Raw genomic sequence first — 21490 nt, 5'->3', positions numbered from 1 at the left:
CGATTCCCCTTCGTCATTCATAAACAAAAACATTGCGTGTGGTTCTCTGTTTTGATTTAACTTATTTCTACATTTTATGTTCATGCTTCAAATAAATACTCTTACAGCTCTAACTTTAAATAAAAAATAAAAAAGTGCGTAACCATTCTCTTAACTTGATATCTATACAATTCGAGGAGGAGAAATATCTACAATCTACTATACATACACTCCCTCATTTTGCTCTCTCTTAAATGTACTCTCTTTTCAATCTTCAATCCACAACCACTTCCATTATATTTCTACAAAATTCCACAAGCATCTAGATACAATTTCGAGAATATTCCCTTTTCGTGCAGAATCATATAAATACCCGTCTGCGTTCTCTTCGAAGTCATTATTGAAAAATATTTCAAAGAGTTGAAATCAAAAAGATTGAACGAAGTGTTGTTATAAACAAGTCGTTATTTAAACAAAAAAGAAAAACAAAGTCTAACAAAAGTTTCAAAGTTAAAACTAAAAAGTGATAAAATAGTTTACCTAACTGAAAAGTAATATTCAAAGTAAAAAGTTTAATATTATCAATTTGAACGTGATAACAGATAAATCTATAGAAAAAAACAAAAACAAGATGCCAGCAATCGGAATTGATTTGGGAACAACCTACTCCTGTGTTGGAGTCTTCCAACATGGCAAGGTAGAAATTATTGCCAACGACCAAGGCAACCGCACAACACCCAGCTATGTGGCATTCACAGACTCTGAGCGTCTGATAGGTGATGCCGCCAAGAACCAGGTTGCCATGAATCCCAAAAACACAGTGTTTGATGCAAAGAGGTTGATTGGACGCAAATATGATGACCCGAAAATTCGAGAGGACATGAAGCACTGGCCATTCAAAGTAGTAAGCGATAATGGCAAACCCAAGATCGGAGTTGAATTCAAAGGAGAACACAAAAGATTTGCTCCTGAGGAGATAAGCTCGATGGTCTTGACGAAGATGAAGGAAACAGCCGAAGCCTACTTGGGTGAGACAGTGAGAGACGCAGTAATCACAGTTCCAGCATATTTCAATGACTCGCAGCGCCAAGCCACCAAAGACGCTGGAGCCATAGCTGGACTCAATGTTCTGAGAATCATCAATGAGCCAACTGCAGCAGCATTAGCCTATGGACTGGACAAAAATCTATCTGGTGAACGAAATGTCCTAATATTCGACTTGGGTGGTGGTACCTTTGATGTTTCCATATTAACAATCGATGAAGGTTCACTATTCGAAGTGAGGGCAACGGCTGGCGACACACACTTGGGAGGTGAGGACTTCGACAACCGTTTGGTCACTCATCTGGCAGAGGAGTTCAAGCGCAAATACAAGAAAGACCTACGTTCCAATCCACGAGCTCTTCGACGTTTGAGAACAGCAGCTGAAAGAGCCAAACGAACATTGTCATCGAGCACGGAGGCTACCATCGAAATCGATGCCTTGTTTGAGGGAGTTGACTTTTACACCAGAGTGACAAGGGCTCGCTTCGAGGAGCTTTGCGCTGATCTCTTCCGTGCAACACTAGAACCAGTTGAGAAGGCATTGAATGACGCAAAAATGGACAAAAAGCAGATCCATGACATCGTCCTTGTAGGTGGTTCAACGAGAATTCCTAAAGTACAGAACCTTCTACAGTCGTTCTTCTGCGGCAAATCATTGAATCTGTCCATCAATCCAGATGAAGCAGTTGCCTATGGAGCAGCCGTCCAAGCAGCCATTCTTAGCGGTGACAAGAGTAGTCAAATCCAAGATGTTCTTCTCGTTGATGTAGCACCATTGTCACTTGGTATCGAAACAGCTGGAGGAGTTATGGCAAAAATTATTGAACGAAACTGCAGGATTCCCTGCAAGCAGACTCAAACATTCTCCACATATGCCGACAACCAGCCAGGTGTTACCATCAAAGTATTTGAAGGTGAGCGTGTTATGACGAAAGATAACAACATACTGGGCACATTCGATCTCTCGGGCATTCCGCCAGCACCTAGAGGTACACCACAGATCGAAGTCACATTCGACATGGATGCAAACGGAATCTTGAACGTGTCGGCCAAGGAAACCGGAACAGGCAATACCAAGAATATAACTATCAAGAACGACAAGGGTCGCCTGTCTCAAGCCGAAATCGACAGAATGGTCAACGAGGCCGAAAGGTTCCAAGAGGAAGACGAAAAACAACGACAGAAGATCGCAGCTCGCAACACTCTTGAAAGTTATGTGTTTGGAGTGAAGCAAGCCTTGGACCAAGCTGGAGACAAAATAAGTCAGCAAGAAAAGCAAACTGCCCGAGATGCTTGTGAGGAGACCATCAAATGGTTGGATGCCAATACACTAGCCGACAAAGAAGAATACGAAGACAAAATGAAGAGCATATCGAGTATCTGCAGTCCAATTATGACAAAGATACACAGCGGAGGAGCAAGTGGTCCACAAGGTTGTGGTCAGCAATCTGGAGGCTTTGGTGGTCACACTGGACCCACAGTCGAAGAAGTAGATTAATTCAAAAAATCCTAGTCTAGTAAAAAAAACTTAGATTAATTAAAAAATAAGTAGACTGATAAAACATTTCCATTGTACAAAAATAATTAATTTAAGTCTTCATTATGTTAATAAGTTAATTTAAGTTAAAATAAAGAAAAAATCTAATTTATTTTTAAAAAAAAATTAATTGTGTTTTACTTTAAAGATTTCAAGATGTTTATTTTTTGGGAAGCTTTTTCTGAAAAAGAAAATGGGTCAAGAGTTTGATTTCTTGAAAATGAAGGCTCTTCTGGGCTTTTGCAAATAGAGGAGAATAGGCATTTTGGACGATCGGTGGCCATCAATGAAATTGGTGTCAAATGAAAGAACTATAACTTAGAAAAATTTTTTACTATGAACATTTCGCTGTATTGCATTAAGAATACCTATTAGTGTTTTTAATGCATCTTGAAATGTGTGCAGGGCAATGGACAAATTGAATTATATTTTTATTTTAAAAATAAAATATGATGCTCTGATAATTTCTGTGAGTTAATAGGCTTTAATCTTGAATATATGTTAGCATTTTAAACCAAGCATATCTGTGGCGTATGATAACTCAAAAAAAAGATACTGCATTTAGAAGAATTGAACTAAATAAGTGCATTCAGTTTAACCTTTCGCTCTCACATTACCGAAATAGTCTTCAAAAAGGATTTTTTGTATGGAATTTTCATGTTTCTTCAAAACACCACGGATATATTTTCTTCAGTATGCATTGCAAGAAGCTAGTAAGTTGTATTCACCTTCTTTAATAAATTCATTTTTGCACTTTTACAAGGCTCGGTTTCAGTGAATTTAGATTTTGAATACACTTATTAAGTAGTTGTTAATAACAGCCTTAGAAAAAAACTGAAGTGAAATATCACATTGTTATTTATTATTATTTTATATAGGTAAAAGCAATCATGACGATAGCAAAGAATAAATTATAGTCGTCCTTTGTAATTTGTTTAACTACTCGTAACTTTATACTTTATATGAGCCCTGTTGCACAAAGAAGTTTCACTATGTGCTCATTTCAATTTTTTATAATTGAAACTTTTCTATAAACAAATAATGCATGTTTGTTTATTTTTCCGATTTAGCTGGACCAAAAATAAAAAGCGATCCCGATACTCACCAATGTCAAATTCTAAAACAAGTACATAGGTTTCAATTCTTCTTACTGTAGCACAATTCATACGAATTTTATATTCGTCCACGGTCCACCCCCAGTGATCGGCCACCACTTGTTAAATTGATGGTTAGTAAGTAGAACAGTAATGGAATTCATACAAATAATTTTAGTTTTAGAAGCTTATTAGTTGAAACAATATAACTCTCGAGTTTCTTTGTTAAAAAATAAAAATATTTACATATATGGATCCTAGTTGTTGCAAGAGATTCATATTAATTTTTTTTATTTTTGAAGTTGTTTCATTACATGCATTGTTCGTTTTTAATGATTCTTTCCTAAAAATGCGAAAATATAGTTAACTTTCTAATTAATCGAAGGGGCCGACTTAAAAAAACATTTTTGGTATGTGAACCTAGTTCTTCAGTTGTCAGCCCCCCTGGCCGACTACAGAAGACCATATCCTTTTTTTTTTTTCATTTTGTTTATTTTTAAATAAAAATCGAATTAAAATCCATATATGTATGTAAAACATTTTAATATTATTTAAAAAAAAACCTTTGGTGCCAGGGAACATTTTTTATTAGGTATGTTTTTCATTTTAATTTAAACACATATGAATCATCACTATTTTCATTCTTTTCATAAACATCATCTCTCAAATATAGGCGTTTCATACCAATGCCTTTTATTTGCAGAAGACTTCCAAACAAATTCTAAATTTATCAATTTATGAAAAACATAAAACTAAAAATAGCTAATAGCAAAGACATTTTAAATCAGTATAGCATAATTATCCGTTCATATCGACGCTATAAACATTTGCTGAGATTTCAAGAATTTCCTTCCTACTCATCATCCAAATGCCCATTCAAATACAAGTCGTGAAAATTATACATATCCAAAAGAACTAAGTCAAAATTTAGGTTACTTGACATTTTGATGCAATTTTCTTTGCAAATAGCTAGTTTAACTAACTCTTAATGAAGACACTCTATGGTATGGTACAGCACTCTAGGTACCTATGTATGTATTATACACCTAACCTGTGATAGATGATATTTTTTTTAATTTAACTAGTCTAATAAATGTTGCGTTAAGTTAGTTTTTTTTTATATATGGACGACAAAAAGAAAAACACCAAATGATGATAATACCACAGACAAGGACGCAGGAAGCAGGACCTTCAAAATTGAGGGTCGAAATTTCTAGAAACAGAAATTTCTAGACATTGAATTTTCCTCTTTCGTAATTTTTCAATCTCCTTTCTTTTATTTGTTACGAAAACAATAGGCAAAGAATATCAAACAAAAACAACAAGTATGACTGTGTGACTACCGGTGGTGGAATGTATTTCTTTATACGTAGGTAAAAGGAAAGAGAAAAGAATCTCACGATTCCCCTTCGTCATTCATAAACAAAAACATTGCGTGTGGTTCTCTGTTATGATTTAACTTATTTCTACATTTTATGTTCATGCTTCAAATAAATACTCTTACAGCTCTAACTTTAAATAAAAAATAAAAAAGTGCGTAACCATTCTCTTAACTTGATATCTATACAATTCGAGGAGGAGAAATATCTACAATCTACTATACATACACTCCCTCATTTTGCTCTCTCTTAAATGTACTCTCTTTTCAATCTTCAATCCACAACCACTTCCATTATATTTCTACAAAATTCCACAAGCATCTAGATACAATTTCGAGAATATTCCCTTTTCGTGCAGAATCATATAAATACCCGTCTGCGTTCTCTTCGAAGTCATTATTGAAAAATATTTCAAAGAGTTGAAATCAAAAAGATTGAACGAAGTGTTGTTATAAACAAGTCGTTATTTAAACAAAAAAGAAAAACAAAGTCTAACAAAAGTTTCAAAGTTAAAACTAAAAAGTGATAAAATAGTTTACCTAACTGAAAAGTAATATTCAAAGTAAAAAGTTTAATATTATCAATTTGAACGTGATAACAGATAAATCTATAGAAAAAAACAAAAACAAGATGCCAGCAATCGGAATTGATTTGGGAACAACCTACTCCTGTGTTGGAGTCTTCCAACATGGCAAGGTAGAAATTATTGCCAACGACCAAGGCAACCGCACAACACCCAGCTATGTGGCATTCACAGACTCTGAGCGTCTGATAGGTGATGCCGCCAAGAACCAGGTTGCCATGAATCCCAAAAACACAGTGTTTGATGCAAAGAGGTTGATTGGACGCAAATATGATGACCCGAAAATTCGAGAGGACATGAAGCACTGGCCATTCAAAGTAGTAAGCGATAATGGCAAACCCAAGATCGGAGTTGAATTCAAAGGAGAACACAAAAGATTTGCTCCTGAGGAGATAAGCTCGATGGTCTTGACGAAGATGAAGGAAACAGCCGAAGCCTACTTGGGTGAGACAGTGAGAGACGCAGTAATCACAGTTCCAGCATATTTCAATGACTCGCAGCGCCAAGCCACCAAAGACGCTGGAGCCATAGCTGGACTCAATGTTCTGAGAATCATCAATGAGCCAACTGCAGCAGCATTAGCCTATGGACTGGACAAAAATCTATCTGGTGAACGAAATGTCCTAATATTCGACTTGGGTGGTGGTACCTTTGATGTTTCCATATTAACAATCGATGAAGGTTCACTATTCGAAGTGAGGGCAACGGCTGGCGACACACACTTGGGAGGTGAGGACTTCGACAACCGTTTGGTCACTCATCTGGCAGAGGAGTTCAAGCGCAAATACAAGAAAGACCTACGTTAGACCTACGTTCCAATCCACGAGCTCTTCGACGTTTGAGAACAGCAGCTGAAAGAGCCAAACGAACATTGTCATCGAGCACGGAGGCTACCATCGAAATCGATGCCTTGTTTGAGGGAGTTGACTTTTACACCAGAGTGACAAGGGCTCGCTTCGAAGAGCTTTGCGCTGATCTCTTCCGTGCAACACTAGAACCAGTTGAGAAGGCATTGAATGACGCAAAAATGGACAAAAAGCAGATCCATGACATCGTCCTTGTAGGTGGTTCAACGAGAATTCCTAAAGTACAGAACCTTCTACAGTCGTTCTTCTGCGGCAAATCATTGAATCTGTCCATCAATCCAGATGAAGCAGTTGCCTATGGAGCAGCCGTCCAAGCAGCCATTCTTAGCGGTGACAAGAGTAGTCAAATCCAAGATGTTCTTCTCGTTGATGTAGCACCATTGTCACTTGGTATCGAAACAGCTGGAGGAGTTATGGCAAAGATTATTGAACGAAACTGCAGGATTCCCTGCAAGCAGACTCAAACATTCTCCACATATGCCGACAACCAGCCAGGTGTTACCATCAAAGTATTTGAAGGTGAGCGTGTTATGACGAAAGATAACAACATACTGGGCACATTCGATCTCTCGGGCATTCCGCCAGCACCTAGAGGTACACCACAGATCGAAGTCACATTCGACATGGATGCAAACGGAATCTTGAACGTGTCGGCCAAGGAAACCGGAACAGGCAATACCAAGAATATAACTATCAAGAACGACAAGGGTCGCCTGTCTCAAGCCGAAATCGACAGAATGGTCAACGAGGCCGAAAGGTTCCAAGAGGAAGACGAAAAACAACGACAGAAGATCGCAGCTCGCAACACTCTTGAAAGTTATGTGTTTGGAGTGAAGCAAGCCTTGGACCAAGCTGGAGACAAAATAAGTCAGCAAGAAAAGCAAACTGCCCGAGATGCTTGTGAGGAGACCATCAAATGGTTGGATGCCAATACACTAGCCGACAAAGAAGAATACGAAGACAAAATGAAGAGCATATCGAGTATCTGCAGTCCAATTATGACAAAGATACACAGCGGAGGAGCAAGTGGTCCACAAGGTTGTGGTCAGCAATCTGGAGGCTTTGGTGGTCACACTGGACCCACAGTCGAAGAAGTAGATTAATTCAAAAAATCCTAGTCTAGTAAAAAAACTTAGATTAATTAAAAAATAAGTAGACTGATAAAACATTTCCATTGTACAAAAATAATTAATTTAAGTCTTCATTATGTTAATAAGTTAATTTAAGTTAAAATAAAGAAAAAATCTAATTTATTTTTAAAAAAAAATTAAGTGTGTTTTACTTTAAAGATTTCAAGATGTTTATTTTTTGGGAAGCTTTTTCTGAAAAAGAAAATGGGTCAAGAGTTTGATTTCTTGAAAATGAAGGCTCTTCTGGGCTTTTGCAAATAGAGGAGAATAGGCATTTTGGACGATCGGTGGCCATCAATGAAATTGGTGTCAAATGAAAGAACTATAACTTAGAAAAATTTTTTACTATGAACATTTCGCTGTATTGCATTAAGAATACCTATTAGTGTTTTTAATGCATCTTGAAATGTGTGCAGGGCAATGGACAAATTGAATTATATTTTTATTTTAAAAATAAAATATGATGCTCTGATAATTTCTGTGAGTTAATAGGCTTTAATCTTGAATATATGTTAGCATTTTAAACCAAGCATATCTGTGGCGTATGATAACTCAAAAAAAAGATACTGCATTTAGAAGAAGGGTGTTTTCATAAACGTCTGCCTAACTTAGGCCTGCGTTAGTCGTGTTCATAAAGTCAGATCTGCGATCGGACTAACTTAGTCCAACTGCAGTTCTGCTGTTCATAAACGTCAGTATGTCGTCAGCATCGGGCAGATTGCGCAGCCAAAATTTTATTGCTGCAGAACTCAAGAAGAAATTTATTTGACTCTTGATTCGATTTTTTTTTGTTAATAAATTTAAATATTGTTAAAAAAAATGAAAAGCAAACATATTAATTAGGGTGGTGCAAAAAATGTTTCTTCTTTCATTTTTCGAAAAATTTAAATTTAAATGACACAGAAAATTTCGAAATCGTGTTTTTTGAGATAATGAGTTTATATTAAATTTTTTTCGTATTAGGGTGGCTCTAAAAAATGTTATCTTTTACAGTTGCTTGAAGAATTCCAAAAAAATCAACGTGGATATTGTTTTGACCAAATTATCGAAGAAAAAAAAATTTCCATTAGGGTGGTTCAAAAAAAATTTTTTTTTTAATTAATTACAAAAATTATTTTTAACTGCAGAGAAAGTTGGTAAAACATGGTTTATGAAATGTAATGTAAAATTGGGGTAGGTATTTTCGAATTAGGGGGCTCAGAAAAATGGTATAGTTAACATTTACGCTTGGAATACAACCAAATTCAATTTAATTAATTCGGCATGAATTTAATATTACTATAGCAAAAACGCACTTAACAAACTTTCTGTGCACTAAAAATCATTTTTTTTTCAAACGCATAAAAAAACTTTCTTGAACACCCTAATTAAAAATATTTTTTCCATAGATAATTTGTGAACTACTCGGTGTTTTTATTATTTTTTTTTTAGAAGAAAGTATTTTTTTTTTAGCCACCCTAACGTAACACGGCTTACAAATTTTTCGTGTTATTAAAAACAATATTTTCGGGAACTGAAAAAGAAATATTTTTTTGCTTAAACAAAACTCATTCTGTGGCAATTTTTTTATATTTTTTTTCTGACGTTTATGAACACTCAGTGACTGCTAAAATTGTACCAACGCAGGCCTGCAAACATTCTGCAGAATTGGTGTGTTCATTAATGCAGCAAAGCAGAAAGACGATTGGACTGACGCAGATTTCCGACGTTTATGAAAACACCCGAATTGAACTAAATAAGTGCATTCAGTTTAACCTTTCGCTCTCACATTACCGAAATAGTCTTCAAAAAGGATTTTTTGTATGGAATTTTCATGTTTCTTCAAAACACCACGGATATATTTTCTTCAGTATGCATTGCAAGAAGCTAGTAAGTTGTATTCACCTTCTTTAATAAATTCATTTTTGCACTTTTACAAGGCTCGGTTTCAGTGAATTTAGATTTTGAATACACTTATTAAGTAGTTGTTAATAACAGCCTTAGAAAAAAACTGAAGTGAAATATCACATTGTTATTTATTATTATTTTATATAGGTAAAAGCAATCATGACGATAGCAAAGAATAAATTATAGTCGTCCTTTGTAATTTGTTTAACTACTCGTAACTTTATACTTTATATGAGCCCTGTTGCACAAAGAAGTTTCACTATGTGCTCATTTCAATTTTTTATAATTGAAACTTTTCTATAAACAAATAATGCATGTTTGTTTATTTTTCCGATTTAGCTGGACCAAAAATAAAAAGCGATCCCGATACTCACCAATGTCAAATTCTAAAACAAGTACATAGGTTTCAATTCTTCTTACTGTAGCACAATTCATACGAATTTTATATTCGTCCACGGTCCACCCCCAGTGATCGGCCACCACTTGTTAAATTGATGGTTAGTAAGTAGAACAGTAATGGAATTCATACAAATAATTTTAGTTTTAGAAGCTTATTAGTTGAAACAATATAACTCTCGAGTTTCTTTGTTAAAAAATAAAAATATTTACATACATGGATCCTAGTTGTTGCAAGCTTGCAAGAGATTCATATTAATTTTTTTTATTTTTGAAGTTGTTTCATTACATGCATTGTTCGTTTTTAATGATTCTTTCCTAAAAATGCGAAAATATAGTTAACTTTCTAATTAATCGAAGGGGCCGACTTAAAAAAACATTTTTGGTATGTGAACCTAGTTCTTCAGTTGTCAGTCCCCCTGGCCGACTACAGAAGACCATATCCTTATTTTTTCATTTTGTTTATTTTTAAATAAAAATCGAATTAAAATCCATATATGTATGTAAAACATTTTAATATTATTTAAAAAAAAACCTTTGGTGCCAGGGAACATTTTTTATTAGGTATGTTTTTCATTTTAATTTAAACACATATGAATCATCACTATTTTCATTCTTTTCATAAACATCATCTCTCAAATATAGGCGTTTCATACCAATGCCTTTTATTTGCAGAAGACTTCCAAACAAATTCTAAATTTATCAATTTATGAAAAACATAAAACTAAAAATAGCTAATAGCAAAGACATTTTAAATCAGTATAGCATAATTATCAGTTCATATCGACGCTATAAAGATTTGCTGAGATTTCAAGAATTTCCTTCCTACTCATCATCCAAATGCCCATTCAAATACAAGTCGTGAAAATTATACATATCCAAAAGAACTTAGTCAAAATTTAGGTTACTTGACATTTTGATGCAATTTTCTTTGCAAATAGCTAGTTTAACTAACTCTTAATGAAGACACTCTATGGTATGGTACAGCACTCTAGGTACCTATGTATGTATTATACACCTAACCTGTGCCTGTGATAGATGATATTTTTTTTAATTTAACTAGTCTAATAAATGTTGCGTTAAGTTAGTTTTTTTTTTTTTTTATATGGACGACAAAAAGAAAAACACCAAATGATGATAATATCACAGACAAGGACGCAGGACCTTCAAAATTGAGGGTCGAAATTTCTAGAAACAGAAATTTCTAGACATTGAATTTTCCTCTTTCGTAATTTTTCAATCTCCTTTCTTTTATTTGTTACGAAAACAATAGGCAAAGAATATCAAACAAAAACAACAAGTATGACTGTGTGACTACCGGTGGTGGAATGTATTTCTTTATACGTAGGTAAAAGGAAAGAGAAAAGAATCTCACGATTCCCCTTCGTCATTCATAAACAAAAACATTGCGTGTGGTTCTCTGTTTTGATTTAACTTATTTCTACATTTTATGTTCATGCTTCAAATAAATACTCTTACAGCTCTAACTTTAAATAAATAAAATAAATTGCACGACTGGGGTCGCACGTACTTGCTCTTATGCTTAAAAAAACTATAATGTTAAAGCTTTTTATTCAAGAAATTTAAAATTCGATATTTTGAAGAAATTTCATAAGTAGTATAAAAAAATTAAATCTGTTTTTATAATTAATAAAACTCCGTTTTAAAATATCTTAAAAAAAAAAACAAATATGCCATTTTATTTCTCGTATAAAAAGGTATTTTTAGAAAAAAAATTTTGAAAATTGTAGGAGCCGTTTTTTAAAAAAATAATTTTTTGTATATAAAATTTTTTTAACATTTTTCAAAAAAAAAGTTGGTATGCCATTTTGAAGAAATAATTAATTTACACATAAAAACTAAATTTCAAAATTTTTCATTGATCCGTTTTCAAAAAATTGATTTTTCAAAAAAAAATTTTGAAATATTTTTTAAAAAACCAAAAATACGTTTTTTGAAAATTTTCTAAAATTTTAATATTATCTTTACTTACACACTTTTGTATAAAAATTTTCATTTAAATCGGGTTAATTTTGTAAGAGATATTCAGAAACGAAAAAAACCGTTCTATGACAGGTACCGTTAATAACGGTACAAAAAATATTTTTTTTATTTAAAAAGTTGGCCCTTATGTGTAGTATTACACACAAAAATTTTAATCAAAATCGTTAGAGCCGTTTTTGAAAAAAATTAACTTTTCTATTTCCGTTATATGGCAGGTACCGTTAGTTTTGGTCATAAAAAAAAATTTCAATTTCCCCTCTAGGGAATCACCAAAAACTGCTAACTACCAAGTTTGAAGAAAATCACTTCACTCGTTTAGGCTGCAGCTCCAGATAGAGACAGACGGACAGACAGACAGACAGACAGACAGACAGACAGACAGACAGACAGACAGAATTGCCGGACCCACTTTTTTGGCATTCTCCATCATCGTAATGTCATGTAAAATTGTTATCTCGAGTTCGATTTTTTTTACGAATCCTAAACTTGCCCTATAGTACCTATATCGCAAGTAAAAATAAAAAAGTGCGTAACCATTCTCTTAACTTGATATCTATACAATTCGAGGAGGAGAAATATCTACAATCTACTATACATACACTCCCTCATTTTGCTCTCTCTTAAATGTACTCTCTTTTCAATCTTCAATCCACAACCACTTCCATTATATTTCTACAAAATTCCACAAGCATCTAGATACAATTTCGAGAATATTCCCTTTTCGTGCAGAATCATATAAATACCCGTCTGCGTTCTCTTCGAAGTCATTATTGAAAAATATTTCAAAGAGTTGAAATCAAAAAGATTGAACGAAGTGTTGTTATAAACAAGTCGTTATTTAAACAAAAAAGAAAAACAAAGTCTAACAAAAGTTTCAAAGTTAAAACTAAAAAGTGATAAAATAGTTTACCTAACTGAAAAGTAATATTCAAAGTAAAAAGTTTAATATTATCAATTTGAACGTGATAACAGATAAATCTATAGAAAAAAACAAAAACAAGATGCCAGCAATCGGAATTGATTTGGGAACAACCTACTCCTGTGTTGGAGTCTTCCAACATGGCAAGGTAGAAATTATTGCCAACGACCAAGGCAACCGCACAACACCCAGCTATGTGGCATTCACAGACTCTGAGCGTCTGATAGGTGATGCCGCCAAGAACCAGGTTGCCATGAATCCCAAAAACACAGTGTTTGATGCAAAGAGGTTGATTGGACGCAAATATGATGACCCGAAAATTCGAGAGGACATGAAGCACTGGCCATTCAAAGTAGTAAGCGATAATGGCAAACCCAAGATCGGAGTTGAATTCAAAGGAGAACACAAAAGATTTGCTCCTGAGGAGATAAGCTCGATGGTCTTGACGAAGATGAAGGAAACAGCCGAAGCCTACTTGGGTGAGACAGTGAGAGACGCAGTAATCACAGTTCCAGCATATTTCAATGACTCGCAGCGCCAAGCCACCAAAGACGCTGGAGCCATAGCTGGACTCAATGTTCTGAGAATCATCAATGAGCCAACTGCAGCAGCATTAGCCTATGGACTGGACAAAAATCTATCTGGTGAACGAAATGTCCTAATATTCGACTTGGGTGGTGGTACCTTTGATGTTTCCATATTAACAATCGATGAAGGTTCACTATTCGAAGTGAGGGCAACGGCTGGCGACACACACTTGGGAGGTGAGGACTTCGACAACCGTTTGGTCACTCATCTGGCAGAGGAGTTCAAGCGCAAATACAAGAAAGACCTACGTTCCAATCCACGAGCTCTTCGACGTTTGAGAACAGCAGCTGAAAGAGCCAAACGAACATTGTCATCGAGCACGGAGGCTACCATCGAAATCGATGCCTTGTTTGAGGGAGTTGACTTTTACACCAGAGTGACAAGGGCTCGCTTCGAAGAGCTTTGCGCTGATCTCTTCCGTGCAACACTAGAACCAGTTGAGAAGGCATTGAATGACGCAAAAATGGACAAAAAGCAGATCCATGACATCGTCCTTGTAGGTGGTTCAACGAGAATTCCTAAAGTACAGAACCTTCTACAGTCGTTCTTCTGCGGCAAATCATTGAATCTGTCCATCAATCCAGATGAAGCAGTTGCCTATGGAGCAGCCGTCCAAGCAGCCATTCTTAGCGGTGACAAGAGTAGTCAAATCCAAGATGTTCTTCTCGTTGATGTAGCACCATTGTCACTTGGTATCGAAACAGCTGGAGGAGTTATGGCAAAGATTATTGAACGAAACTGCAGGATTCCCTGCAAGCAGACTCAAACATTCTCCACATATGCCGACAACCAGCCAGGTGTTACCATCAAAGTATTTGAAGGTGAGCGTGTTATGACGAAAGATAACAACATACTGGGCACATTCGATCTCTCGGGCATTCCGCCAGCACCTAGAGGTACACCACAGATCGAAGTCACATTCGACATGGATGCAAACGGAATCTTGAACGTGTCGGCCAAGGAAACCGGAACAGGCAATACCAAGAATATAACTATCAAGAACGACAAGGGTCGCCTGTCTCAAGCCGAAATCGACAGAATGGTCAACGAGGCCGAAAGGTTCCAAGAGGAAGACGAAAAACAACGACAGAAGATCGCAGCTCGCAACACTCTTGAAAGTTATGTGTTTGGAGTGAAGCAAGCCTTGGACCAAGCTGGAGACAAAATAAGTCAGCAAGAAAAGCAAACTGCCCGAGATGCTTGTGAGGAGACCATCAAATGGTTGGATGCCAATACACTAGCCGACAAAGAAGAATACGAAGACAAAATGAAGAGCATATCGAGTATCTGCAGTCCAATTATGACAAAGATACACAGCGGAGGAGCAAGTGGTCCACAAGGTTGTGGTCAGCAATCTGGAGGCTTTGGTGGTCACACTGGACCCACAGTCGAAGAAGTAGATTAATTCAAAAAATCCTAGTCTAGTAAAAAAACTTAGATTAATTAAAAAATAAGTAGACTGATAAAACATTTCCATTGTACAAAAATAATTAATTTAAGTCTTCATTATGTTAATAAGTTAATTTAAGTTAAAATAAAGAAAAAATCTAATTTATTTTTAAAAAAAAATTAAGTGTGTTTTACTTTAAAGATTTCAAGATGTTTATTTTTTGGGAAGCTTTTTCTGAAAAAGAAAATGGGTCAAGAGTTTGATTTCTTGAAAATGAAGGCTCTTCTGGGCTTTTGCAAATAGAGGAGAATAGGCATTTTGGACGATCGGTGGCCATCAATGAAATTGGTGTCAAATGAAAGAACTATAACTTAGAAAAATTTTTTACTATGAACATTTCGCTGTATTGCATTAAGAATACCTATTAGTGTTTTTAATGCATCTTGAAATGTGTGCAGGGCAATGGACAAATTGAATTATATTTTTATTTTAAAAATAAAATATGATGCTCTGATAATTTCTGTGAGTTAATAGGCTTTAATCTTGAATATATGTTAGCATTTTAAACCAAGCATATCTGTGGCGTATGATAACTCAAAAAAAAGATACTGCATTTAGAAGAATTGAACTAAATAAGTGCATTCAGTTTAACCTTTCGCTCTCACATTACCGAAATAGTCTTCAAAAAGGATTTTTTGTATGGAATTTTCATGTTTCTTCAAAACACCACGGATATATTTTCTTCAGTATGCATTGCAAGAAGCTAGTAAGTTGTATTCACCTTCTTTAATAAATTCATTTTTGCACTTTTACAAGGCTCGGTTTCAGTGAATTTAGATTTTGAATACACTTATTAAGTAGTTGTTAATAACAGCCTTAGAAAAAAACTGAAGTGAAATATCACATTGTTATTTATTATTATTTTATATAGGTAAAAGCAATCATGACGATAGCAAAGAATAAATTATAGTCGTCCTTTGTAATTTGTTTAACTACTCGTAACTTTATACTTTATATGAGCCCTGTTGCACAAAGAAGTTTCACTATGTGCTCATTTCAATTTTTTATAATTGAAACTTTTCTATAAACAAATAATGCATGTTTGTTTATTTTTCCGATTTAGCTGGACCAAAAATAAAAAGCGATCCCGATACTCACCAATGTCAAATTCTAAAACAAGTACATAGGTTTCAATTCTTCTTACTGTAGCACAATTCATACGAATTTTATATTCGTCCACGGTCCACCCCCAGTGATCGGCCACCACTTGTTAAATTGATGGTTAGTAAGTAGAACAGTAATGGAATTCATACAAATAATTTTAGTTTTAGAAGCTTATTAGTTGAAACAATATAACTCTCGAGTTTCTTTGTTAAAAAATAAAAATATTTACATACATGGATCCTAGTTGTTGCAAGCTTGCAAGAGATTCATATTAATTTTTTTTATTTTTGAAGTTGTTTCATTACATGCATTGTTCGTTTTTAATGATTCTTTCCTAAAAATGCGAAAATATAGTTAACTTTCTAATTAATCGAAGGGGCCGACTTAAAAAAACATTTTTGGTATGTGAACCTAGTTCTTCAGTTGTCAGTCCCCCTGGCCGACTACAGAAGACCATATCCTTATTTTTTCATTTTGTTTATTTTTAAATAAAAATCGAATTAAAATCCATATATGTATGTAAAACATTTTAATATTATTTAAAAAAAAACCTTTGGTGCCAGGGAACATTTTTTATTAGGTATGTTTTTCATTTTAATTTAAACACATATGAATCATCACTATTTTCATTCTTTTCATAAACATCATCTCTCAAATATAGGCGTTTCATACCAATGCCTTTTATTTGCAGAAGACTTCCAAACAAATTCTAAATTTATCAATTTATGAAAAACATAAAACTAAAAATAGCTAATAGCAAAGACATTTTAAATCAGTATAGCATAATTATCAGTTCATATCGACGCTATAAAGATTTGCTGAGATTTCAAGAATTTCCTTCCTACTCATCATCCAAATGCCCATTCAAATACAAGTCGTGAAAATTATACATATCCAAAAGAACTTAGTCAAAATTTAGGTTACTTGACATTTTGATGCAATTTTCTTTGCAAATAGCTAGTTTAACTAACTCTTAATGAAGACACTCTATGGTATGGTACAGCACTCTAGGTACCTATGTATGTATTATACACCTAACCTGTGCCTGTGATAGATGATATTTTTTTTAATTTAACTAGTCTAATAAATGTTGCGTTAAGTTAGTTTTTTTTTTTTTTTATATGGACGACAAAAAGAAAAACACCAAATGATGATAATATCACAGACAAGGACGCAGGACCTTCAAAATTGAGGGTCGAAATTTCTAGAAACAGAAATTTCTAGACATTGAATTTTCCTCTTTCGTAATTTTTCAATCTCCTTTCTTTTATTTGTTACGAAAACAATAGGCAAAGAATATCAAACAAAAACAACAAGTATGACTGTGTGACTACCGGTGGTGGAATGTATTTCTTTATACGTAGGTAAAAGGAAAGAGAAAAGAATCTCACGATTCCCCTTCGTCATTCATAAACAAAAACATTGCGTGTGGTTCTCTGTTTTGATTTAACTTATTTCTACATTTTATGTTCATGCTTCAAATAAATACTCTTACAGCTCTAACTTTAAATAAAAAATAAAAAAGTGCGTAACCATTCTCTTAACTTGATATCTATACAATTCGAGGAGGAGAAATATCTACAATCTACTATACATACACTCCCTCATTTTGCTCTCTCTTAAATGTACTCTCTTTTCAATCTTCAATCCACAACCACTTCCATTATATTTCTACAAAATTCCACAAGCATCTAGATACAATTTCGAGAATATTCCCTTTTCGTGCAGAATCATATAAATACCCGTCTGCGTTCTCTTCGAAGTCATTATTGAAAAATATTTCAAAGAGTTGAAATCAAAAAGATTGAACGAAGTGTTGTTATAAACAAGTCGTTATTTAAACAAAAAAGAAAAACAAAGTCTAACAAAAGTTTCAAAGTTAAAACTAAAAAGTGATAAAATAGTTTACCTAACTGAAAAGTAATATTCAAAGTAAAAAGTTTAATATTATCAATTTGAACGTGATAACAGATAAATCTATAGAAAAAAACAAAAACAAGATGCCAGCAATCGGAATTGATTTGGGAACAACCTACTCCTGTGTTGGAGTCTTCCAACATGGCAAGGTAGAAATTATTGCCAACGACCAAGGCAACCGCACAACACCCAGCTATGTGGCATTCACAGACTCTGAGCGTCTGATAGGTGATGCCGCCAAGAACCAGGTTGCCATGAATCCCAAAAACACAGTGTTTGATGCAAAGAGGTTGATTGGACGCAAATATGATGACCCGAAAATTCGAGAGGACATGAAGCACTGGCCATTCAAAGTAGTAAGCGATAATGGCAAACCCAAGATCGGAGTTGAATTCAAAGGAGAACACAAAAGATTTGCTCCTGAGGAGATAAGCTCGATGGTCTTGACGAAGATGAAGGAAACAGCCGAAGCCTACTTGGGTGAGACAGTGAGAGACGCAGTAATCACAGTTCCAGCATATTTCAATGACTCGCAGCGCCAAGCCACCAAAGACGCTGGAGCCATAGCTGGACTCAATGTTCTGAGAATCATCAATGAGCCAACTGCAGCAGCATTAGCCTATGGACTGGACAAAAATCTATCTGGTGAACGAAATGTCCTAATATTCGACTTGGGTGGTGGTACCTTTGATGTTTCCATATTAACAATCGATGAAGGTTCACTATTCGAAGTGAGGGCAACGGCTGGCGACACACACTTGGGAGGTGAGGACTTCGACAACCGTTTGGTCACTCATCTGGCAGAGGAGTTCAAGCGCAAATACAAGAAAGACCTACGTTCCAATCCACGAGCTCTTCGACGTTTGAGAACAGCAGCTGAAAGAGCCAAACGAACATTGTCATCGAGCACGGAGGCTACCATCGAAATCGATGCCTTGTTTGAGGGAGTTGACTTTTACACCAGAGTGACAAGGGCTCGCTTCGAAGAGCTTTGCGCTGATCTCTTCCGTGCAACACTAGAACCAGTTGAGAAGGCATTGAATGACGCAAAAATGGACAAAAAGCAGATCCATGACATCGTCCTTGTAGGTGGTTCAACGAGAATTCCTAAAGTACAGAACCTTCTACAGTCGTTCTTCTGCGGCAAATCATTGAATCTGTCCATCAATCCAGATGAAGCAGTTGCCTATGGAGCAGCCGTCCAAGCAGCCATTCTTAGCGGTGACAAGAGTAGTCAAATCCAAGATGTTCTTCTCGTTGATGTAGCACCATTGTCACTTGGTATCGAAACAGCTGGAGGAGTTATGGCAAAGATTATTGAACGAAACTGCAGGATTCCCTGCAAGCAGACTCAAACATTCTCCACATATGCCGACAACCAGCCAGGTGTTACCATCAAAGTATTTGAAGGTGAGCGTGTTATGACGAAAGATAACAACATACTGGGCACATTCGATCTCTCGGGCATTCCGCCAGCACCTAGAGGTACACCACAGATCGAAGTCACATTCGACATGGATGCAAACGGAATCTTGAACGTGTCGGCCAAGGAAACCGGAACAGGCAATACCAAGAATATAACTATCAAGAACGACAAGGGTCGCCTGTCTCAAGCCGAAATCGACAGAATGGTCAACGAGGCCGAAAGGTTCCAAGAGGAAGACGAAAAACAACGACAGAAGATCGCAGCTCGCAACACTCTTGAAAGTTATGTGTTTGGAGTGAAGCAAGCCTTGGACCAAGCTGGAGACAAAATAAGTCAGCAAGAAAAGCAAACTGCCCGAGATGCTTGTGAGGAGACCATCAAATGGTTGGATGCCAATACACTAGCCGACAAAGAAGAATACGAAGACAAAATGAAGAGCATATCGAGTATCTGCAGTCCAATTATGACAAAGATACACAGCGGAGGAGCAAGTGGTCCACAAGGTTGTGGTCAGCAATCTGGAGGCTTTGGTGGTCACACTGGACCCACAGTCGAAGAAGTAGATTAATTCAAAAAATCCTAGTCTAGTAAAAAAACTTAGATTAATTAAAAAATAAGTAGACTGATAAAACATTTCCATTGTACAAAAATAATTAATTTAAGTCTTCATTATGTTAATAAGTTAATTTAAGTTAAAATAAAGAAAAAATCTAATTTATTTTTAAAAAAAAATTAAGTGTGTTTTACTTTAAAGATTTCAAGATGTTTATTTTTTGGGAAGCTTTTTCTGAAAAAGAAAATGGGTCAAGAGTTTGATTTCTTGAAAATGAAGGCTCTTCTGGGCTTTTGCAAATAGAGGAGAATAGGCATTTTGGACGATCGGTGGCCATCAATGAAATTGGTGTCAAATGAAAGAACTATAACTTAGAAAAATTTTTTACTATGAACATTTCGCTGTATTGCATTAAGAATACCTATTAGTGTTTTTAATGCATCTTGAAATGTGTGCAGGGCAATGGACAAATTGAATTATATTTTTATTTTAAAAATAAAATATGATGCTCTGATAATTTCTGTGAGTTAATAGGCTTTAATCTTGAATATATGTTAGCATTTTAAACCAAGCATATCTGTGGCGTATGATAACTCAAAAAAAAGATACTGCATTTAGAAGAATTGAACTAAATAAGTGCATTCAGTTTAACCTTTCGCTCTCACATTACCGAAATAGTCTTCAAAAAGGATTTTTTGTATGGAATTTTCATGTTTCTTCAAAACACCACGGATATATTTTCTTCAGTATGCATTGCAAGAAGCTAGTAAGTTGTATTCACCTTCTTTAATAAATTCATTTTTGCACTTTTACAAGGCTCGGTTTCAGTGAATTTAGATTTTGAATACACTTATTAAGTAGTTGTTAATAACAGCCTTAGAAAAAAACTGAAGTGAAATATCACATTGTTATTTATTATTATTTTATATAGGTAAAAGCAATCATGACGATAGCAAAGAATAAATTATAGTCGTCCTTTGTAATTTGTTTAACTACTCGTAACTTTATACTTTATATGAGCCCTGTTGCACAAAGAAGTTTCACTATGTGCTCATTTCAATTTTTTATAATTGAAACTTTTCTATAAACAAATAATGCATGTTTGTTTATTTTTCCGATTTAGCTGGACCAAAAATAAAAAGCGATCCCGATACTCACCAATGTCAAATTCTAAAACAAGTACATAGGTTTCAATTCTTCTTACTGTAGCACAATTCATACGAATTTTATATTCGTCCACGGTCCACCCCCAGTGATCGGCCACCACTTGTTAAATTGATGGTTAGTAAGTAGAACAGTAATGGAATTCATACAAATAATTTTAGTTTTAGAAGCTTATTAGTTGAAACAATATAACTCTCGAGTTTCTTTGTTAAAAAATAAAAATATTTACATATATGGATCCTAGTTGTTGCAAGCTTGCAAGAGATTCATATTAATTTTTTTTATTTTTGAAGTTGTTTCATTACATGCATTGTTCGTTTTTAATGATTCTTTCCTAAAAATGCGAAAATATAGTTAACTTTCTAATTAATCGAAGGGGCCGACTTAAAAAAACATTTTTGGTATGTGAACCTAGTTCTTCAGTTGTCAGTCCCCCTGGCCGACTACAGAAGACCATATCCTTATTTTTT

General features: G+C 34.9%; 3 protein-coding genes and 1 pseudogene across 3 annotated transcripts; all 4 read left to right on the top strand.

Moving 5' to 3' along the window:
* Positions 1–360: 360 nt before the first annotated feature.
* LOC129913975 (major heat shock 70 kDa protein Ba) lies at positions 361–2610 on the top strand. The gene has a single exon (XM_055992993.1). It carries the CDS (start codon positions 611–613, stop codon positions 2519–2521), a length of 1911 nt encoding a protein of 636 aa, XP_055848968.1. The 5' UTR covers positions 361–610; the 3' UTR covers positions 2522–2610.
* A 2798-nt stretch (positions 2611–5408) lies between these two features.
* LOC129913986 (major heat shock 70 kDa protein Ba-like) lies at positions 5409–7667 on the top strand (annotated as a pseudogene).
* Positions 7668–12650: 4983 nt separating this feature from the next.
* LOC129913978 (major heat shock 70 kDa protein Ba) lies at positions 12651–14893 on the top strand. The gene has a single exon (XM_055992995.1). It carries the CDS (start codon positions 12901–12903, stop codon positions 14809–14811), a length of 1911 nt encoding a protein of 636 aa, XP_055848970.1. The 5' UTR covers positions 12651–12900; the 3' UTR covers positions 14812–14893.
* A 2816-nt stretch (positions 14894–17709) lies between these two features.
* LOC129913979 (major heat shock 70 kDa protein Ba) lies at positions 17710–19953 on the top strand. Its single transcript, XM_055992996.1, has one exon. It carries the CDS (start codon positions 17961–17963, stop codon positions 19869–19871), a length of 1911 nt encoding a protein of 636 aa, XP_055848971.1. The 5' UTR covers positions 17710–17960; the 3' UTR covers positions 19872–19953.
* Positions 19954–21490: the final 1537 nt, after the last annotated feature.

Source organism: Episyrphus balteatus, chromosome 3, assembly GCF_945859705.1.
Source record: "Episyrphus balteatus chromosome 3, idEpiBalt1.1, whole genome shotgun sequence".
Taxonomy (NCBI): domain Eukaryota; kingdom Metazoa; phylum Arthropoda; class Insecta; order Diptera; family Syrphidae; genus Episyrphus; species Episyrphus balteatus.
Note: the sequence above shows the minus strand (reverse complement) of the source record. Positions and strands in the feature narration are given on the sequence as shown.